Source organism: Lathyrus oleraceus, chromosome 7 (genome assembly GCF_024323335.1).
Source record: "Lathyrus oleraceus cultivar Zhongwan6 chromosome 7, CAAS_Psat_ZW6_1.0, whole genome shotgun sequence".
NCBI classification, from domain to species: domain Eukaryota; kingdom Viridiplantae; phylum Streptophyta; class Magnoliopsida; order Fabales; family Fabaceae; genus Lathyrus; species Lathyrus oleraceus.
In genome coordinates this window covers 27,622,418-27,639,439 of record NC_066585.1, presented here as the reverse complement: position 1 = coordinate 27,639,439, position 17,022 = coordinate 27,622,418, and the positions used below count along the sequence as shown (strand labels likewise).

The window sequence follows — 17,022 nt, the reverse complement described above, 5'->3', positions numbered from 1 at the left end:
GTGCCCTTAAGTGAATTATAGAACATCGTAAGGTACGGTGTACTTGAGTAGAATACGAAATATGGTAAGGTACCATGGGCTTAAGTGATTTTGGGCATATTATAAGGTATGGGCCAAAATACACTTAAGTGGGCTTTTAGCTTGAAGCCCACACAAGTGGTTCTATAAATAGAACCCTTGTGCAGAAGCATTAATGGCGGTTGCATTTTATTTTCATTTTCTCTCTCTCTCTCTCTCTCACTCAAAGCCTTCGTTCGTACCAGCTAGCACTGAGATTGAAGGAAGTCGTTCGTGTGGACTGAGTAGAGACGTTGTCATCGTTCAACGTTCGTGATCGCTTCGTGGATTTGCATCAAAGGTTTTGATTGTCACAAGAGATCTGCACCAAAGGTTTCAACCGTCACAAGAGGTAAATATTCTATCACTGATCATGACCATTCGTAAGGATCTCTAAAGGAGAAATTAATTAATTTCCGCTGCGCTTTGGGTCGCAATTCTCATTCAGTGGTATCAGAGCCACTTACGAAACCATGACTCGGATAGCTGTTTATTTTCTGTATTAATATGATTAAAAGACAGAATGAATCAATTAATTAAACGAGTAATTAAATTTGGCATCATGAGTGTACGAGTTGGATGATTGATGTTGACTATGCTTCGGAACCGACATTTGTATGGTGAAGCAACGATACATCGATCGTCCATAGGTTACGCAATTGAGACCGATCAACTTATATATGATATAAGTAATCCTAATGCAAAATACGGTATATGTGATATATTTTTTCTGTTTTGTTCATTTGAACACTAAATGATTGTTTTCCTTTGAGCGATCAATGGTCATTTGCTTCGGAATCCGACATTAGTATGGTGAAGCAATGATCTGTTGACCAATCATACTGAATCAACAATCGAGGTGTATTTGACGGTCTGAAATTGGCGCATTAGGGTTGGTGACGGCGCAAGGGTTGTGCCGTCAAGGAGTTGTGAATTTAGGGCTTTTTGGAAGAGGTCCGTAGACTGTTTCAAAGTTCTATTAGTTTGGCCGCGTGAAGTTCGTGTGACGAGCGTAACAGGCGTAATAAACTGGATGCGTGACGGTCGTAACACGCCCATGACGGTCGTCACACTCACATTGCCTGTGACGGTCGTCACACGCCTGTGACGGTCGTCACACTCCCAGAGTCAAAATTTTGGGGTTCCTGTTTTGTGACTACGCAAGGGTTGTGTTCATGCAAAACAATGTCCATTTCAAATGAATTGTTCATTAAAATTTTGGACAGGGGCGCTGCCCCTCCAACCCCGCAAGGGCGCTACCCCTTGACCCCGTCCGCTGATCGGTCAACGGAACCACCGTCCGCTGACCGGGCAGCGGAACCCCCGGCTAACTCTACGTAGTGTGATCGGTCGCCGAAATCTAATTTGGTTTTAATTAATTAAAGGAATTAAAATTTAATAATAACAATGTGTTTATTATTATTGCCTTGTGGTGATCAGTTATGGCCTTAGTTGTCCTTTATTTTGTTTTGGGTTTTTTAAATACGACCTGCGTGTCGTGCCTCTCCTTTTGATCTCTTAATGTAACTTCTTTTCTCATCTTAAACCCTCGTATGTAAAACGAGTTTCTTCTGGAATGTAATGTTATGAATAAAGAGAAGAAGACAATGTTATGAAGAAAGAAAAGATTTCAATATCAAAGGAGGACAATCTTGAAGATCTTGCTTGGAGAAGCTTAGAGAAGAATTCAATATTAAAGGAGGACAACCTTGAAGATCTTGCTTGGAGAAGCTTAGAGAAGAATTCAATATTAAATGAGGACAACCTTGAAGATCTTGCTTGGAGAAGCTTAGATCGTTGTAGGTTAGCTTAGGTTCTCTCATTGGCTTGGGAGAACAATTGCGCTAGGGGCCATAACTGTTTCATTTTGTTTGTATGTATGTTGATGCATGTGAATATATGTTGATGCATGTGAGAGACGATTTATATGATAAATAAGCCGGTGAGATCAGAACAATTGCAATTCCCTCAAACTAAAATATTAAGTTTATGTTTTCCAAGTCTTAGCACTCATCAAGACTAGTATCGGATAATGTAGGTTTCGCCAACGCGAGGTGCATGTTCTATATTAGTAAGGTGCGATGGGATAATAGTAATATCCAATTGCTAAAACAATGGGTCAAACTTAACTAAATAAATATATAATAAGATTATATATGTTTAGAAGCAAGAGTTGGGAATGATCCATATAATGGATTGGAATAAGGAGTTATTCACCCAACTGAAATTTTCGAGAGTTGTATGAGATACAATTGGAAGGAGTTCCTACCTAAATAACCTAGTTTTGTGTAATCCGCCTACGCGGACTTAGAACGAAGTGAAATATGGATCTCGACCCACTAGAAAATCTTCCAACGGGATTTTCCGAATCAGATGATGAGGGTCATTTGTTTTGAGTAAAATAGTGGGAGCATGTTTAATTAAAAGGCCTAATTAAATATGTCAATGATACTTATATTTTTCATTAATCTTAGTGTAGATTACCATGACAGCAAACACCTCTAACAACATCTTGCGATCAATCCTTGATAAGGAAAAATTGTCTGGGACAAATTTTCTGGATTGGCACCGAAACCTGGGGATTGTCCTCAAACATGATAAAAAGCTGTATGTCTTGGAGACACCTGTTCCTGAAGAGGAACCTCCTAGTTCTGTACCTAAGGCAGAAAGAGATGCTTATAAGAAGCATGTCGATGATGCCAATGAAACTGCTTGTCTCATGCTGGCTACCATGAACTCAGAATTGCAAAAGCAACATGAGAACATGTCAGCATTCGATATGATCGAACACCTGAAGTTGCTCTATCAAGAGCAAGCAAGGCATGAGAGGTTTGAAGTTTCAAAAGCCCTTTTTCAAAGCAAGTTAGCTGAGGGAGCCCCTGTAGGTTCCCATGTACTCAAGATGATTTGGTATGTGGAAAACCTTGAGAGATTGGGTTTTCCCCTCGAAAAGGAACTTGCAACTGATTTGATCTTGCAATCGTTGCCAGAAAGATTCAGTCAATTTGTCCTAAATTTCAACATGAATGACATGGATAAATCTCTTCCTGAATTGCTAGGCATGTTGAGAACAGCTGAGCAGAATCTGAAGACAAAAGGGAAGTCCATTCTGATGATCGGAAATGGAAAGAGACAGAACAAAAGGCCGGCCAATGAGGGTGATAAAGGGAAAGGCAAGGAAGTTGCCAAACCCAGACCCACTGTTACTGCTTTGAAGCCTAGAGGAGGCATAGCAAAGGCAGGCACCTGCTTCCATTGCGGTAAGACCGGACACTGGAAGAGAAACTGCCCAAAGTACCTGGAAGATACGAAGAATGGAGTAGAGACTTCAACTTCAGGTATTTTTGTTATTGAAATAAATTTATCTACTTCTGCATCATGGGTATTAGATACTGGATGTGGTTCTCACATTTGTACAAATGTGCAGGGGCTAAAAAGAAGTAGAGATTTGGCAAAAGGTGAAGTTGACCTACGAGTTGGCAATGGAGCAAAGGTTGCTGCTTTAGTCGTAGGAACTTATGTATTAACTTTACCTAGTGGTTTAATAATTCAGTTAGAGAACTGTTATTATGTACCTGCAATTAGCAGGAATATTATTTCCATTTCTTGTTTGGACAAGTTTGGTTTTTCATTTATAATAAAGAACAATTGTTGCTCAATTTATTTGAATGATATATTCTATGCTACTGCACAAATGAGCAATGGACTGTATGTCCTTGATCTCGAAATGCCTATATATAACATTAATACTAAAAGGATGAAACCTAATGAGTTAAATCCAACTTACCTTTGGCATTGTCGATTAGGCCACATAAATGAGAAACGCATTTCCAAACTCCATAAAGATGGACTCTTGGACTCTTTTGATTATGAATCATATGAGACATGCAGATCTTGTTTAATTGGAAAGATGACAAAGTCTCCATTCACAGGAAAAGGTGAAAGAGCTAATGATCTTTTGGCCCTCATACATACTGATGTATGTGGTCCACTGAACATACCAGCCAGAGGAGGTTTTCAATACTTCATCACATTCACTGATGATTTCAGTAGATATGGTTATGTGTATTTAAGGAAACACAAATCAGAGTCCTTTGAAAAGTTCAAGGAGTTCAAGAATGAAGTACAAAACCAACTAGGTAAGAATATTAAAACTCTTCGATCAGATCGAGGTGGTGAGTATTTAAGCCTAGAGTTTGATGACCATCTGAAAGAGTGTGGGATCCTATCCCAACTTACTCCTCCTGGAACACCCAAATGGAATGGTGTATCTGAGAGAAGAAATCGAACCCTGTTAGACATGGTCCGATCCATGATGAGTCACGCCGATCTTCCAAACTCCTTTTGGGGACATGCACTATTGACAGCAGCTTACACACTTAACCGTGTTCCATCCAAAAAGGTTGAGAAGACACCATATGAGATATGGAGTGGTAAGAAACCACATATGTCTTACATGAAGATTTGGGGTTGCGAGGTTTATGTGAAACGACAAATTTCAACTAAGCTTGAGCCCAAATCTGACAAATGCTTATTTGTGGGGTATCCTAAAGAAACAAAAGGGTATTACTTCTACAATCCTTCTGAGGGCAAAGTGTTTGTCGCTCGAACTGGAGTTTTCCTAGAAAAGGATTCTATTTCCAAAGGAACTAGTGGGAGGAAAGTAGAGCTTGAAGAAATTCAAGAATCACAAAGCATAGATACACCTATGGAGGAATTAGAGCAGGAAACACAAGAAGTTGTGGAAGAGCAACCTGCTCAAGTAGAACAAAACCAGCGTAGGTCAAGCAGGATACGTCAACTACCTGAGAGATATGGATATCTCATAACTGATCAAGGTGATGTATTACTCATGGATCAAGATGAGCCTGTGACCTACCAAGAGGCCATAACTGGTCCCGAGTCTGAGAAGTGGCTAGAAGCCATGAAATCTGAAATGGATTACATGTACACAAACCAAGTTTGGACCTTGGTAGAGCCTCCTGTAGGAGTTAACCCTATAGATTGCAAGTGGGTCTTCAAAAAGAAGACTGACATGGATGGTAAGGTACATACCTATAAGGCAAGACTGGTTGCAAAAGGATATAAACAAATTCATGGGATTGACTATGATGAAACCTTTTCACCAGTTGCAATGCTTAAATCTGTTCGGATTTTACTTGCTATCGCTGCATATCATGATTATGAAATATGGCAGATGGATGTCAAAACTGCTTTCCTTAATGGAAATCTTCTTGAGGATGTATACATGACACAGCCTGAAGGATTTGACATACCAGAGGAAGCCCAAAAGATATGTAAGTTACAAAGATCAATCTATGGATTGAAGCAAGCTTCCAGAAGCTGGAATCTTTGTTTTGATGAAACAGTAAAACAATATGGATTCATCAAGAACGAAGATGAGCCTTGTGTCTACAAGAAGGTTAGTGGGAGCATGATCGTTTTCCTGGTATTATATGTAGATGACATATTACTCATTGGAAACGATATCCCAACCCTACAACAAGTAAAGTCTTGGTTGGGGAAATGCTTTTCTATGAAGGACCTAGGCGAAGCAGCCTATATATTAGGAATCAGAATCTATAGAGAAAGATCACAAAAACTGCTTGGCCTAAGTCAGAGTACATACATAGACAAAGTGTTGAGACGCTTTAATATGCATGATTCCAAGAAAGGATTCATACCTATGCAACATGGCCTGTGTCTATCAAAAACGCAATCCCCTTTAACTAAGGAAGAAAGGGATCGCATGAATAAGATTCCATATGCATCTGCAATAGGATCTATCATGTATGCCATGTTATGTACTCTACCAGATGTCTCGTATGCTTTAAGTGCAACGAGTAGGTACCAATCTGATCCTGGTGATGCTCACTGGGTAGCTGTCAAGAATATCCTTAAGTATTTGAGAAGGACTAAGGACTCATTCTAGATATATGGAGGTCAGGAAGAGTTGGCTGTAATTGGATACACCGATGCTAGCTTCCAGACAGATAGGGATGACTTTAGATCGCAATCTGGTTATGTGTTTTGCTTAAACGGTGGCGCTGTGAGCTGGAAAAGTTCAAAGCAAGATACAGTTGCTGATTCTACAACCGAGGCCGAGTATATTGCTGCCTCAAGTGCAGCAAAGGAAGCTGTTTGGATCAAAAAGTTCATTAGTGAACTTGGCATAGTTCCTAGCATTGTGGATCCCATTGGTCTCTACTGTGATAACAATGGTGCTATCGCACAAGCCAAGGAGCCTAGATCTCACCAACGATCCAAACACATACTTAGGCGTTATCATCTCATTCGAGAGATAATAGATAGAGGAGATGTGAAAATATGCAGAGTACCTACACTTGACAATATTTCTGACCCACTGACAAAGCCTCTTGCGCAGCAGAAGCATGATGGCCATACTAGATCTATGGGTATTAAGGGTATGCCTGAATGGCTCTAGTGCTAGTGGGAGATTGTTGGTGTAAGCCCTAGAGGCCAATACTTTTGGTACTTGTATCGAATTATTTATTAATAATAAAAGGCTTTTTCTTTACTACGTTTGTTTAGTAAAGTCCCTGGAATAGATAGTCCGTTTAATGTATTAAGTATGACTTAATCATGAGAACACATTAAACATAAGGACACTATTCTTAAAGTATTCGTAGTCGAGCTTTATTGTGAAGTGGGATAACATTAAAGCATTAAGACTATTATGTTTGTAGACTGATGATCACATCTCATGGATCATGGATAAAGAGTTATCAAGTCTTAAACATAGGTATGAATATTAGGAGTAATATTTAGATCGGATTGTCCCACTATGAGAATACTATATAGAAAGTTATGCAAAGTGTCATAAGTTATTCTCATGGTGATAATAGTGTATACCACTCTTCGACCTGAAACCACTATGGACCCTAGATGTAGAGTCGAGTGCTTTATTGCTGATCCAACATTGTCCGTAACTGGATAACCATAAAGACAGTTGATGGGTACTCCACGAAGCATGCTAAGGGACATGAGTGACCTAGATGGAATTTGCCCATCCTGCGTAACAGGATAAATGTCTATGGGCCCAATATTGAACTGGACAAGGATGACACGGTCTATGCCTTGTGTTCAATATAGACATAAGGGCAAAAGGGTAATTATACACATAAGTATTATCACAGAAGGAATTGTCAGATCACTTGACATTTTCGTGTCTTGGGTAGCAGTGATGTGTTGCTAGATACCGCTCACTGTTTATTATGTTAAATACATGATTTAATATAATTGCCAATGCCGCGAAAACCTACAGGGTCACACACAAAGGACGGATTGATGAGAGATAGAGTAACTAAGGAATATCGTAAGGTACGGTGCCCTTAAGTGAATTATAGAACATCGTAAGGTACGGTGTACTTGAGTAGAATACGAAATATGGTAAGGTACCATGGGCTTAAGTGATTTTGGGCATATTATAAGGTATGGGCCAAAATACACTTAAGTGGGCTTTTAGCTTGAAGCCCACACAAGTGGTTCTATAAATAGAATCCTTGTGCAGAAGCATTAATGGCGGTTGCATTTTATTTTCGTTTTCTCTCTCTCTCTCTCTCTTTCTCACTCAAAGCCTTCGTTCGTACCAGCTAGCACTGAGATTGAAGGAAGCCGTTCGTGTGGACTGAGTAGAGACGTTGTCATCGTTCAACGTTCGTGATCGCTTCGTGGATTTGCATCAAAGGTTTTGATTGTCACAAGAGATCTGCACCAAAGGTTTCAATCGTCACAAGAGGTAAATATTCTATCACTGATCATGACCATTCGTAAGGATCTCTAAAGGAGAAATTAATTAATTTCCACTGCGCTTTGGGTCGCAATTCTCCTTCAGTAATGTCATAAGGAGTAACCTTTCTCTTTGAATCATTTTCATATGACAAAAATTGTAGAAGATAGGGTCTAGTGAACCCCAGTTTTGACCATTTGACTTTCTCTGGTCAACCACCTTGAACCATCTTGCAAACATGAAGTTATATTGATCTTTGGGACTTATGGAGGATAATATATGCATAAGATGGTGTATAATGAAGTATCCCTTGAAACATTTGATCAAATGATGAAGAAACTTGTTGAGGAAGTCACACAAGATACCTAGATGAATTAGGGCTTCCAAGACAAACAAGCTTCAAACTCTTGGTGATTTCTTGATCAAAATGATAGGTAAAGATCATGGGGATCCATATATGATTTATAAAGACAATATGAACCATCTCTTGATTGATCTCCTTACATTGAGTGCCTCAAACCCTAGATGGGAGCTTGATGAGGCATTGGTGGATGCACACATACTACCTACAAAAGAAACAAATATATACATAGACATATTTTTTTTGTATTTTGGTTAGTAAATAATGAAAAACAAAGTATGATACAATCAAACGTGCTTGGTGGTCTCTCCCAATGCAAACCCAATGAATGAGGGGTAAGGAGGATGCCAAGGTATGATCCCAAAGCCAATGCAAATAATGAGATAGCATGAGGGATCTTAGGATCAAAATTGGGGTCTTAGACCTGCAACAAAGGTTTGGAACCTTGAGAACATCACTTCAACAACTTCATCATCTTCCATTCTGAAGGCTTCAATACTTCTGTATTAAGGCTAGAGCCTTAGTCTCTTTAACTTGGTTGTTGCCTTCGTGCGTCATTTTCAAGGAATCAAAAAAGTCTTTGGTTGTTTCCCTGTTGGTTATCTTCTCGTACTCGTTGTAGAAAATAGCATTTAAAAGAATGGTTTTAGCTTTGTGGTGATTCCTGAAATCACACTTATGATCGTCACTCATTCTGCTTCTTGGAATAGGAATGCCAATTGCAGAGATAGGTAGTTCATAACCATTTGTAACCATATCCCAGAGATCAGCATCGTAGCCTAGGAAGAAACTCTTAATTATGTCCTTCCAATATTCAAATTTTTCTCCATCAAAAACTGGAGGTTTTACATTGTAGCTATCTCTTTCATTTGTGTTGGCCATGAGGTTTTTCTCACCCTAAGTCTCTCTACCTGGTTAAGTGTTTCATTCAAAAATCAATAACAGAGCCTCAGCTCTGATACCAATTGAAGGTAGAGAAAAACAAGAAAGGGGAGTTTGAATTGTTTTCATAGGAATTAAAGTAGTTTTGCAACAACACACACATAATAAATAATAACAACACAAACGATTTATCCTGGTTCACTTGAAATTCAAAGCTACTCCGGTCCACCCGACCAAGGTGATTTCGCCTTCAACAAGGACTTAATCCACTAATCTCAACAGATTACAAAGCTCGTCTAAGAGTTCAACAATCTCTTAGCCCTCTTAAGTCTATAGATATAAACAAGTAACTTGAGGAATCAAAAGCAATTACAAGAATTACAAATTGTTTTGCTAGATGCTTCTAGATAAGCAGTATATACACAATTTTAGACCAGGGAAAAATAGCCACACAACATTGAGCAACAACTCTTGTATGGAAACTATTTCTTACAATAATGGTGGTGAATGAATAATCAGAGTATATTATTGTTCCTGTATCAAAGTTGTGTGTTTCAGCAAGTTATGAGGAGGCCTTTATATAGCACTTGAGATGATACCGTTGGGGGAAATCAATAAAGATTTCGTTCCAGTTGTGGGAGATAAATGTAGTAAATTTCTTGTCCTTTCAATAGCAGTCTTAGAGCATGATCGAATGTTTCCTAAAAAGGATTGTACTACAATTTGAATTCTTCCAGCTTAAGTTTCTGACCGTGTGACATCTGATGGAGAGTTTCTGAGCATGTGTCAGAGTGAGGTGAGCATGATCAGAGTCTTCAGAGTTAGAGTCTTCATATATCTCTTACAGAGTCTTCAGATAGAGTTCTTAGAATTAGATCATCAGAGCTTGACCTTCAGAGTCAGATTCTTCAAGTGATTGCTCCTCAAATGCATTCTGTTTAGAGTCAGATATGATTTCTCTTTGTGTTAGGTCAGCGCTTCTGGACTAATTTAGATGTCAGATATTCGTTTCTTGATAATCAGAAGGTGACTTATCAGAGTCATTTTAACTTAGAATCCTGCACACTTAAAAAAATTGTTAGGGTACCAAATTGTTTCATTCTTTGTTATCATCAAAACTTAGAGATATATTGTAGAATTAAAATCTTGTTCTAACACCTTTTGTCTCACTGAAACACGTCTTAAGTGAAACTCGCCCTTTTCTTTCAAAATTAATTCTAGAGATGCATTTCCGGATTCACCCTATGTCCATTCACACTAAATTCATACATAAGTGAGTCACCCATCATTTTGTCAACAAAAAAAGTCCAAAAATATTCTTACGAAATAAATTCGAAAGTATATTTTTGTAATTTAGTTTACTTGTGTTTTAATATTGCTTGCAGTGTAATGAGAGTTAGGTTGTTGAATCTGATTAGTTTTTTTTTACCTAAATAAAAAAGTCAAATATTCACGTTTTTGTGTTAATGAAGAAATACACCAAGTTCTTGAAGTGGAAAAATCTTTTAGTTGTTTAACCTATATCAAGGTTTATCAAGGTTTATCTACTTTTCTTCCATCACCTTTCTATCTCTTGCATAACTGCTTTAAGTGCAAGTGCAAAATACATATTATTTTAATTTACAATAATATATTTTAGGAATCCAAAAGTATATTTTCAGATTTTTTTTTAAAATATGATGAGGGTGTGATTCATTTAAAGTTGACAATTGAATTCATTAAGACAAAATACATACAATTCATCCATCAAAATATTCAGTCAATCCATCCACCACATAAAAAGTAAGTTAATGAAACTCAGTCTATCCATTTATATATATGGATGGTTCCAATCAGTCCAACATATTTTAATAATTCAATGAATTATTTTAATCATATACTTTAAATCCATTAGATCTATTTTTATAAAAAAAATACTTTTTTAAAATAAAAAAACAACAACTTTACTTTAGTCAATTTCTACCAAAGTCCCTTTTCGTTCAAAAGGACAAAATTTGTTTGGAAAGAACTAACTTGTTAGAGGAAAGCTATCGAGCATGTTTAGACTATTATGCCAAAGAAACCATTACTCTAACCCCTTTTAAATTTCAAGTTTCTTATGTATGCACAAAAGAATTTGTAAAATGGTGGTTGACTTATTTTCATGGCGTTTCTGTGGGGCATTCAATTCTTCTACAGCATTTAACCGACGTTTTCTCCTCTATATAGACTAAATGGAAGAACAAAAGTTGAGATACGCACATTAAGAACATTTAAGCTTTTCAACGCTACTTTGAAACTGTGTATAATGCATGTCAACTTAGTCGAAATATTTGTGATGCATTATTTTCTTTAAAACTCAAAGTTACTGGAAAAAAAACTCCCAAAACTGAAATGTCCCCCTTATGTAAAAGATAGGTATGATTTTGCTTTGAAATTTTAGTTTTCCAAACTTTCACCATTGTCAACCTGTGAATTTGACTTGGTTTTTTGTTTGCCAGTTCCATATTGGTTTTTCTGTGGTTTTTTGCCATCGCTAAATAATGAATTGAAAAAACGTGTTCAAAGAGTAGTTTCGACTAAGTGCAATATACACAATTTCTCACTTCCCTTGAGAATTGATCTTGAACATGTTCAAGTCCTCGAAACCATCCAAGAAGGTGAAATAAAAAAACTTGTAGAATTTACTAACTTCACTTTATGTTTTCAATTTATTTACTTGTGTCGAAACCTTATTGTTGTGCCTCTTCCAAATGGGTAGGAAAAAGCGAAGGAAACTGAAGTAGTTGGGACCAATGGAGAGCTAATAATAATAAACATAAGCATAATGATAAATAAAAGTAAAGCAACAATAATAGTAAAAAAAATTGGAATTATAATAAATGGAACTACAAAGAAGTATACTTTGATTTCACATAGAAAATGAAGGGCTTTGTAACTAACAAGAGAAAGCAAAATAAACAAAACTTGCTAAAATAGGAAGTCTGGAGCATGACGGTCATAGTGACTATTACAAACTGACCGTAATCTCAAATGTCTTAGTCATAAACTTGGTTTTTTACAACTGAGGACTTGGGACCATTACAGTCGTAATGACCATTATAGTCGTAATGACCATTACGGTCGGGTTGTAATTCCCACATCATCTTTGCATTTTCGACTTTATTGATCCTCAGGTTCTCATGGACATTCAGATATCTTTTGTGTTTAGCCTTAATTGCTTAAATATAAGCTTTGAATTTAAATGAGCTCAAATAGTCAAACAACTAAATATCAACTATGAAGCACATGCATGGGGAAAATAACTGTATAGAGTAGACGAAGGTCAAAGATTATTATATTAGAAAAGCAAAAACTCGTGAAACTAAAGATTATAACGGCTTTAAAAAAACCTAACAACCGTGAAGCTACAATCACCAATGGATGCAGTATATGACACAACAAAATAACCATAATCATCATTAAGAATGCTAATGTAGTCATTGAAGGGAAATAAAACATGGGAATTGCCTTCAGAAATGGAGATGACGATATCTTAGTAGCGGAGACTTGGAGTCAAAGAGGGTATCAAAACAAGATTGCAGTCGAATGTCAATCAATTATCAACGCCCTAGACATAGCTAAAAAGATGAAGATGAGAAGTGTTAAGTTAGTTACAAATTGCAAAGATATGGTGTTTAGGGTTAGGGTTAGGGATAGGGAGTTGAATGGTCATTTAAATAAATAAATAAAAGATAGTACACACTTAGGAGTTCAAATCGAGGGAAAAAAATATGATTGACTTTGATAATGCATCCATAGAATGCCCTAGGAGAAAAAATATCAGGTTGGTCCACCACCTGGCTAAGCTAGTTACTTGGCTAAGAGGTGGAAAAATACCATATAAAAATTTGAAAATATCCTTCTAATTTCTTAAATACATCTTTGGGTGCACATTTCGTCTCACTAAAACACGTGTTAAGTGAAACTCACCCTTCTTTTTCAAAATTAATTTTGAAGATTCATTTCCGGATTCAGTCTATATCCATTTAAACTTAATCCATACATAAATGAACCACCAATCATTTTGTCAAAAAAGTCCGAAAATATTCTTCTAGAATAAATCTGAAAGTACATTTCCGTAATTTAATTCACTTGTGTTTTACTGTTGCTTATTGTATGAGGAGTTAGGTTACTGAATTTGATTAACTTCTTACCTAAATAAAAAAGTCAGGTATTCGGGTTTTTATGTTAATGAGGAAATACAACAAGTTCTTGGAGTGGATGAGTCTTAGTTATTTTACCTTAATCAAAGTTTAGCAAAGGGATTGTGATACTAATCACTCCAGCAAGAGGTATGTATTATCTACTTTTCTTCCATCACCTTTCCATCTCTTCCATAACAGGTTTTTAAGTGTAGGAGCAAAATTTATAAAATAAAATAAAAAACTATTTTTTTAATCTAAAGAAATTTATTTGAAAATTTATTTTTTCATAATACTAAAAAAAAAATAGAATTTTATTTCTGAAAACATAAAAATATATATATAATATATAAAAAAACATTTTTTATGAAAAAAAAAATTTAAAAATATGAATGTATTTAAATTATTTTTTTATGGATGGATATCCATTCAGTTAAAAGATATCAATGGATTTGATGGATTTTATATTTAATAGATAAATTGGATCGAATATTTTAAAAAAAGTTTTAAAAAATTATTTAATTCATCCATTAGCAATCCAATCCATATACATCTAATTCATCTATTTGTCACCCCTAAATTCATTTATGCATGAATTTGATGCATTTGAAATACGTTCAAAAATATATTTTTAAATTCTATAAATAGTTTTGATTTTTCATTAAGTGTGCTTAAACAATTCCCAAACAATTTTTTGGATAGGAAAATTTTCTAATGACAATGTAAACTACAAATTTTGGTCCTTATTTTTCATTAAAGAAAAAACAAACTATAACTTTAAAAATGGTGATTATATTTGAACATTGAGAAGATCATTGGAAGGTGACGCGCTGAATAATTAAGTGCTTTTGTAGTAGGGACGAGGAATTTATAAGTAGTTGAAATTGTGTTGTGCATTACATGGAAATTGAGTTGCATTGTAGTAGGTCTCCATGAATTAATAAGAGCTCATATTTATTCAATAAATCTATAAAAAAAACTTTTTTTGAACAGATATTTCAACATAAATGCTCCAATTTAAACAGAATTGATGCATCAAAGGACAAGAGATCCATAATCATCTTGCAATCCATTTCATTCATTACAATACTAAGAGAGACATGTTATCAAATGTTAAGGAAAAAATCTGACTCCTCATTTTTCAATATGCTATAAAATAAATAAGAAAAGATTGTTATGGTTTACACAATCAACTTGGCAAAATCTCAGTATCAGTTACATTTCAATGCCAAATTAAACTCTAAACTCTAAAGTTTAAACAGTTTATGAGGTTCAATAACATGTTGTACTATATTAACTATTAAATATTACAGGTAGAATTACATGAATAAATTAAAATAACTCTAAAGTCCCTGATGAATAAATAAAAAAATATTCCAGTACAGACTCCTCAGAAATACCTAGTGATTCTGCACATCAGAAGTAAGCATCTAAGATACTAAAATTCAAAGAAAATCAGAAACAGTTAGAGTTAGCTTGAACTTCAATCAGACTACAACCTGTTCGGGGACTTGTAATTGTTGAAGTGATTCTTCAAAGTGAAGAGAGGTCCCTGATGATGGGTGATAGTGTCCCATAGTCTTAGAAGATGTTCCGAGGGCTGTATATGGCATGGATAATTTAGCTGACGATCCATATGACAGAAGATATATCCCAGGCGTTGGAGGAGTTGGTTCAGACAGTGGATGGTGTTACCCTAACCATTTTTTCAATCACTTTCTATGTCTGACTCATCGCGTCTTGAAGTTTTGCGAGCTGTTCTAGCGCCAATCATTATATTTGCGGATTCTTGAATTGAACATGAAGTACTCTGCCTCATCTTATTAGCAAGAATTTCAATGTTATCCAACAGCCCTAAGCCCAAGAGCCGATTCCTTAGCATTTCGATGGTAGTAACATAAGGTGGTATTCCTTCATCAATCATCATCTCAAAGTACTTACATGCCTCCTCTAGCTTTCCCCTCTTCTTACAAAGACCATGAATCATGACCGAGTATGTCGAGACAGAAGGATAAAATTTCCTGTCCCCCATGGTTTCCCAAACTTCAGTTGCCTTGTCAAACCTTCCTATCCTAATCAGTAATTTCAGCACCATGTTATACGTATGGCGGTCAGGAAGACAATCATCTTTCTCCATTCTAGATATCAACTTTAGAGCCCTATTGACCTCACAATTATCACAATGGTAAGCTTGTATTGCATTATAACTCCAAGTGTCGGGTTTTATTCCACTATAAATCATTTCATCCAACAACTGATAAGCTTCTTCCAACTTTTTATTCTTACAAAGCCGCTTTATAAGACAGTTGTATGTAAACACATTTGGAAAAAGGTTACATCTTCTCATTTTGTCAAGAACCCCGAAAGCCGAATGCACATTATCTGCATCACAGTACGAACGAATGAATATTGAGTAAGTAAACGCATCTGGCTCAACATTCTTCGACAACACATCGTTAAAAAAATCCATAGCTTCATCCACATGGCCTCCTTTGCAAAGGGCATCTAACATATTATTATAAGCAAGCAAATCAACATCACATCCTTGCTCAAGCATTGCTTCAAAAAGCTCGCGGGCCTTCCCCGAATCACCAACCTTACCCCATCCAGAAATCAAAATGCTGTAAGTTTTAGCAGTTAACGAGAAACGGCTCTTAGTCTGATCAAAAAATTGTTGAGCTTCCTTGACACGTTTCTTTTTGCATAAAGTGAACAAAAGCAAATCAAAATCAATAATACTAGGCTTGATTCCAAATTCATCCATTCGAACAAAAGACCGAATAGCACCATCCGGCAAATCAGCTCGGCTATACGCAGTGAAAATGATCCAGAAAATTTCATTACTGATTTTACAACTAGAAGACTCAGACTCCCTCATTTCTATAAGAAAATCCCAAAGTATAGCAAATTGTTTAGACCTTCCTAAGATTTCTACCAAAATATGGAAGCTTTCGACACTGTGTTCAAAACCCGGAATTGATTTAGCCCAAAGAAAGAATCTGTGGGCTGAAAAGCCAAGGTGATTGCACCTTTTCAAAACCTGTTCAACTAAATCAGTGGAAACTTGTGATGAAAATGGAGTGAGAGAGAGTTGTAGATCATGGTGAGGGTGACGGTGATCACTGACTATACGAGATATCTCATTGACAAGTTCAGGTAGAATTGGGGTAGAAATTTGTGGGGTTGGGAAAGATTGAAGGAACTTGTGTTGAACAAGAGGGAAAATGTAAGAGGCTAAGATTTTGTGCTTAGAGAAGAGTGACTGGAAAGCCATTTCGGAGATTATCAATTACAGCACTGGGAAGGTTTCACTCAGTACTTTGTTCAAACAGCTTCAGTGCAATATTAGTCGTAGCTGAAAATGTGGATTTGAAATAAAACACTAGATTTTATTGGTGGCTCCAGATTGAAGATTTAGGTTTCGTTTGAGTGATAAACTAGGGTTGGTTTGAGAAATACTGACCTTTGTTCTTAGCTCCATACATTGTCGCCGTTTGCTAGAACCTTTAGAGGAGTGAAATGTGGACTCAAATGCTTCGTTTTCCACTCAAAATATATTGAATAGGCTTTTTAATTTTTGAATTTGTGTCCGTGATCCACAATTTGATTTTTTTTTAAATAATCATATTTTGTAAATTAATTTCTAAAGTAATCAATTTTTTTTAAAAAAATTGTCGGAATAACCACATTTCAAACCGATGCGACAGATGAATTGGCGCATCCATTTAACATGAAGAGGGGATGTCATTGGTTTTGGCGCATGCTTTCAAAGCATTGCATGGGCATATGCAGTGGTGTATGCGCCAATT

At 36.3% G+C, this 17,022-nt stretch overlaps 1 protein-coding gene across 1 annotated transcript; it reads right to left on the bottom strand.

Moving 5' to 3' along the window:
- Positions 1-14,484: 14,484 nt before the first annotated feature.
- LOC127106420 (pentatricopeptide repeat-containing protein At1g52640, mitochondrial) lies at positions 14,485-16,777 on the bottom strand. Its single transcript, XM_051043714.1, has one exon. The coding sequence runs from the start codon at positions 16,485-16,487 to the stop codon at positions 14,922-14,924; it is 1,566 nt and encodes a 521-aa protein (XP_050899671.1). The 5' UTR covers positions 16,488-16,777; the 3' UTR covers positions 14,485-14,921.
- Positions 16,778-17,022: the final 245 nt, after the last annotated feature.

What these genes read in the sequence shown, in the direction of transcription:
- LOC127106420 (XM_051043714.1), bottom strand. Translation starts at nt 16,487, where the DNA reads ATGGCTTTCCAGTCACTCTTCTCTAAGCACAAAATCTTAGCCTCTTAC.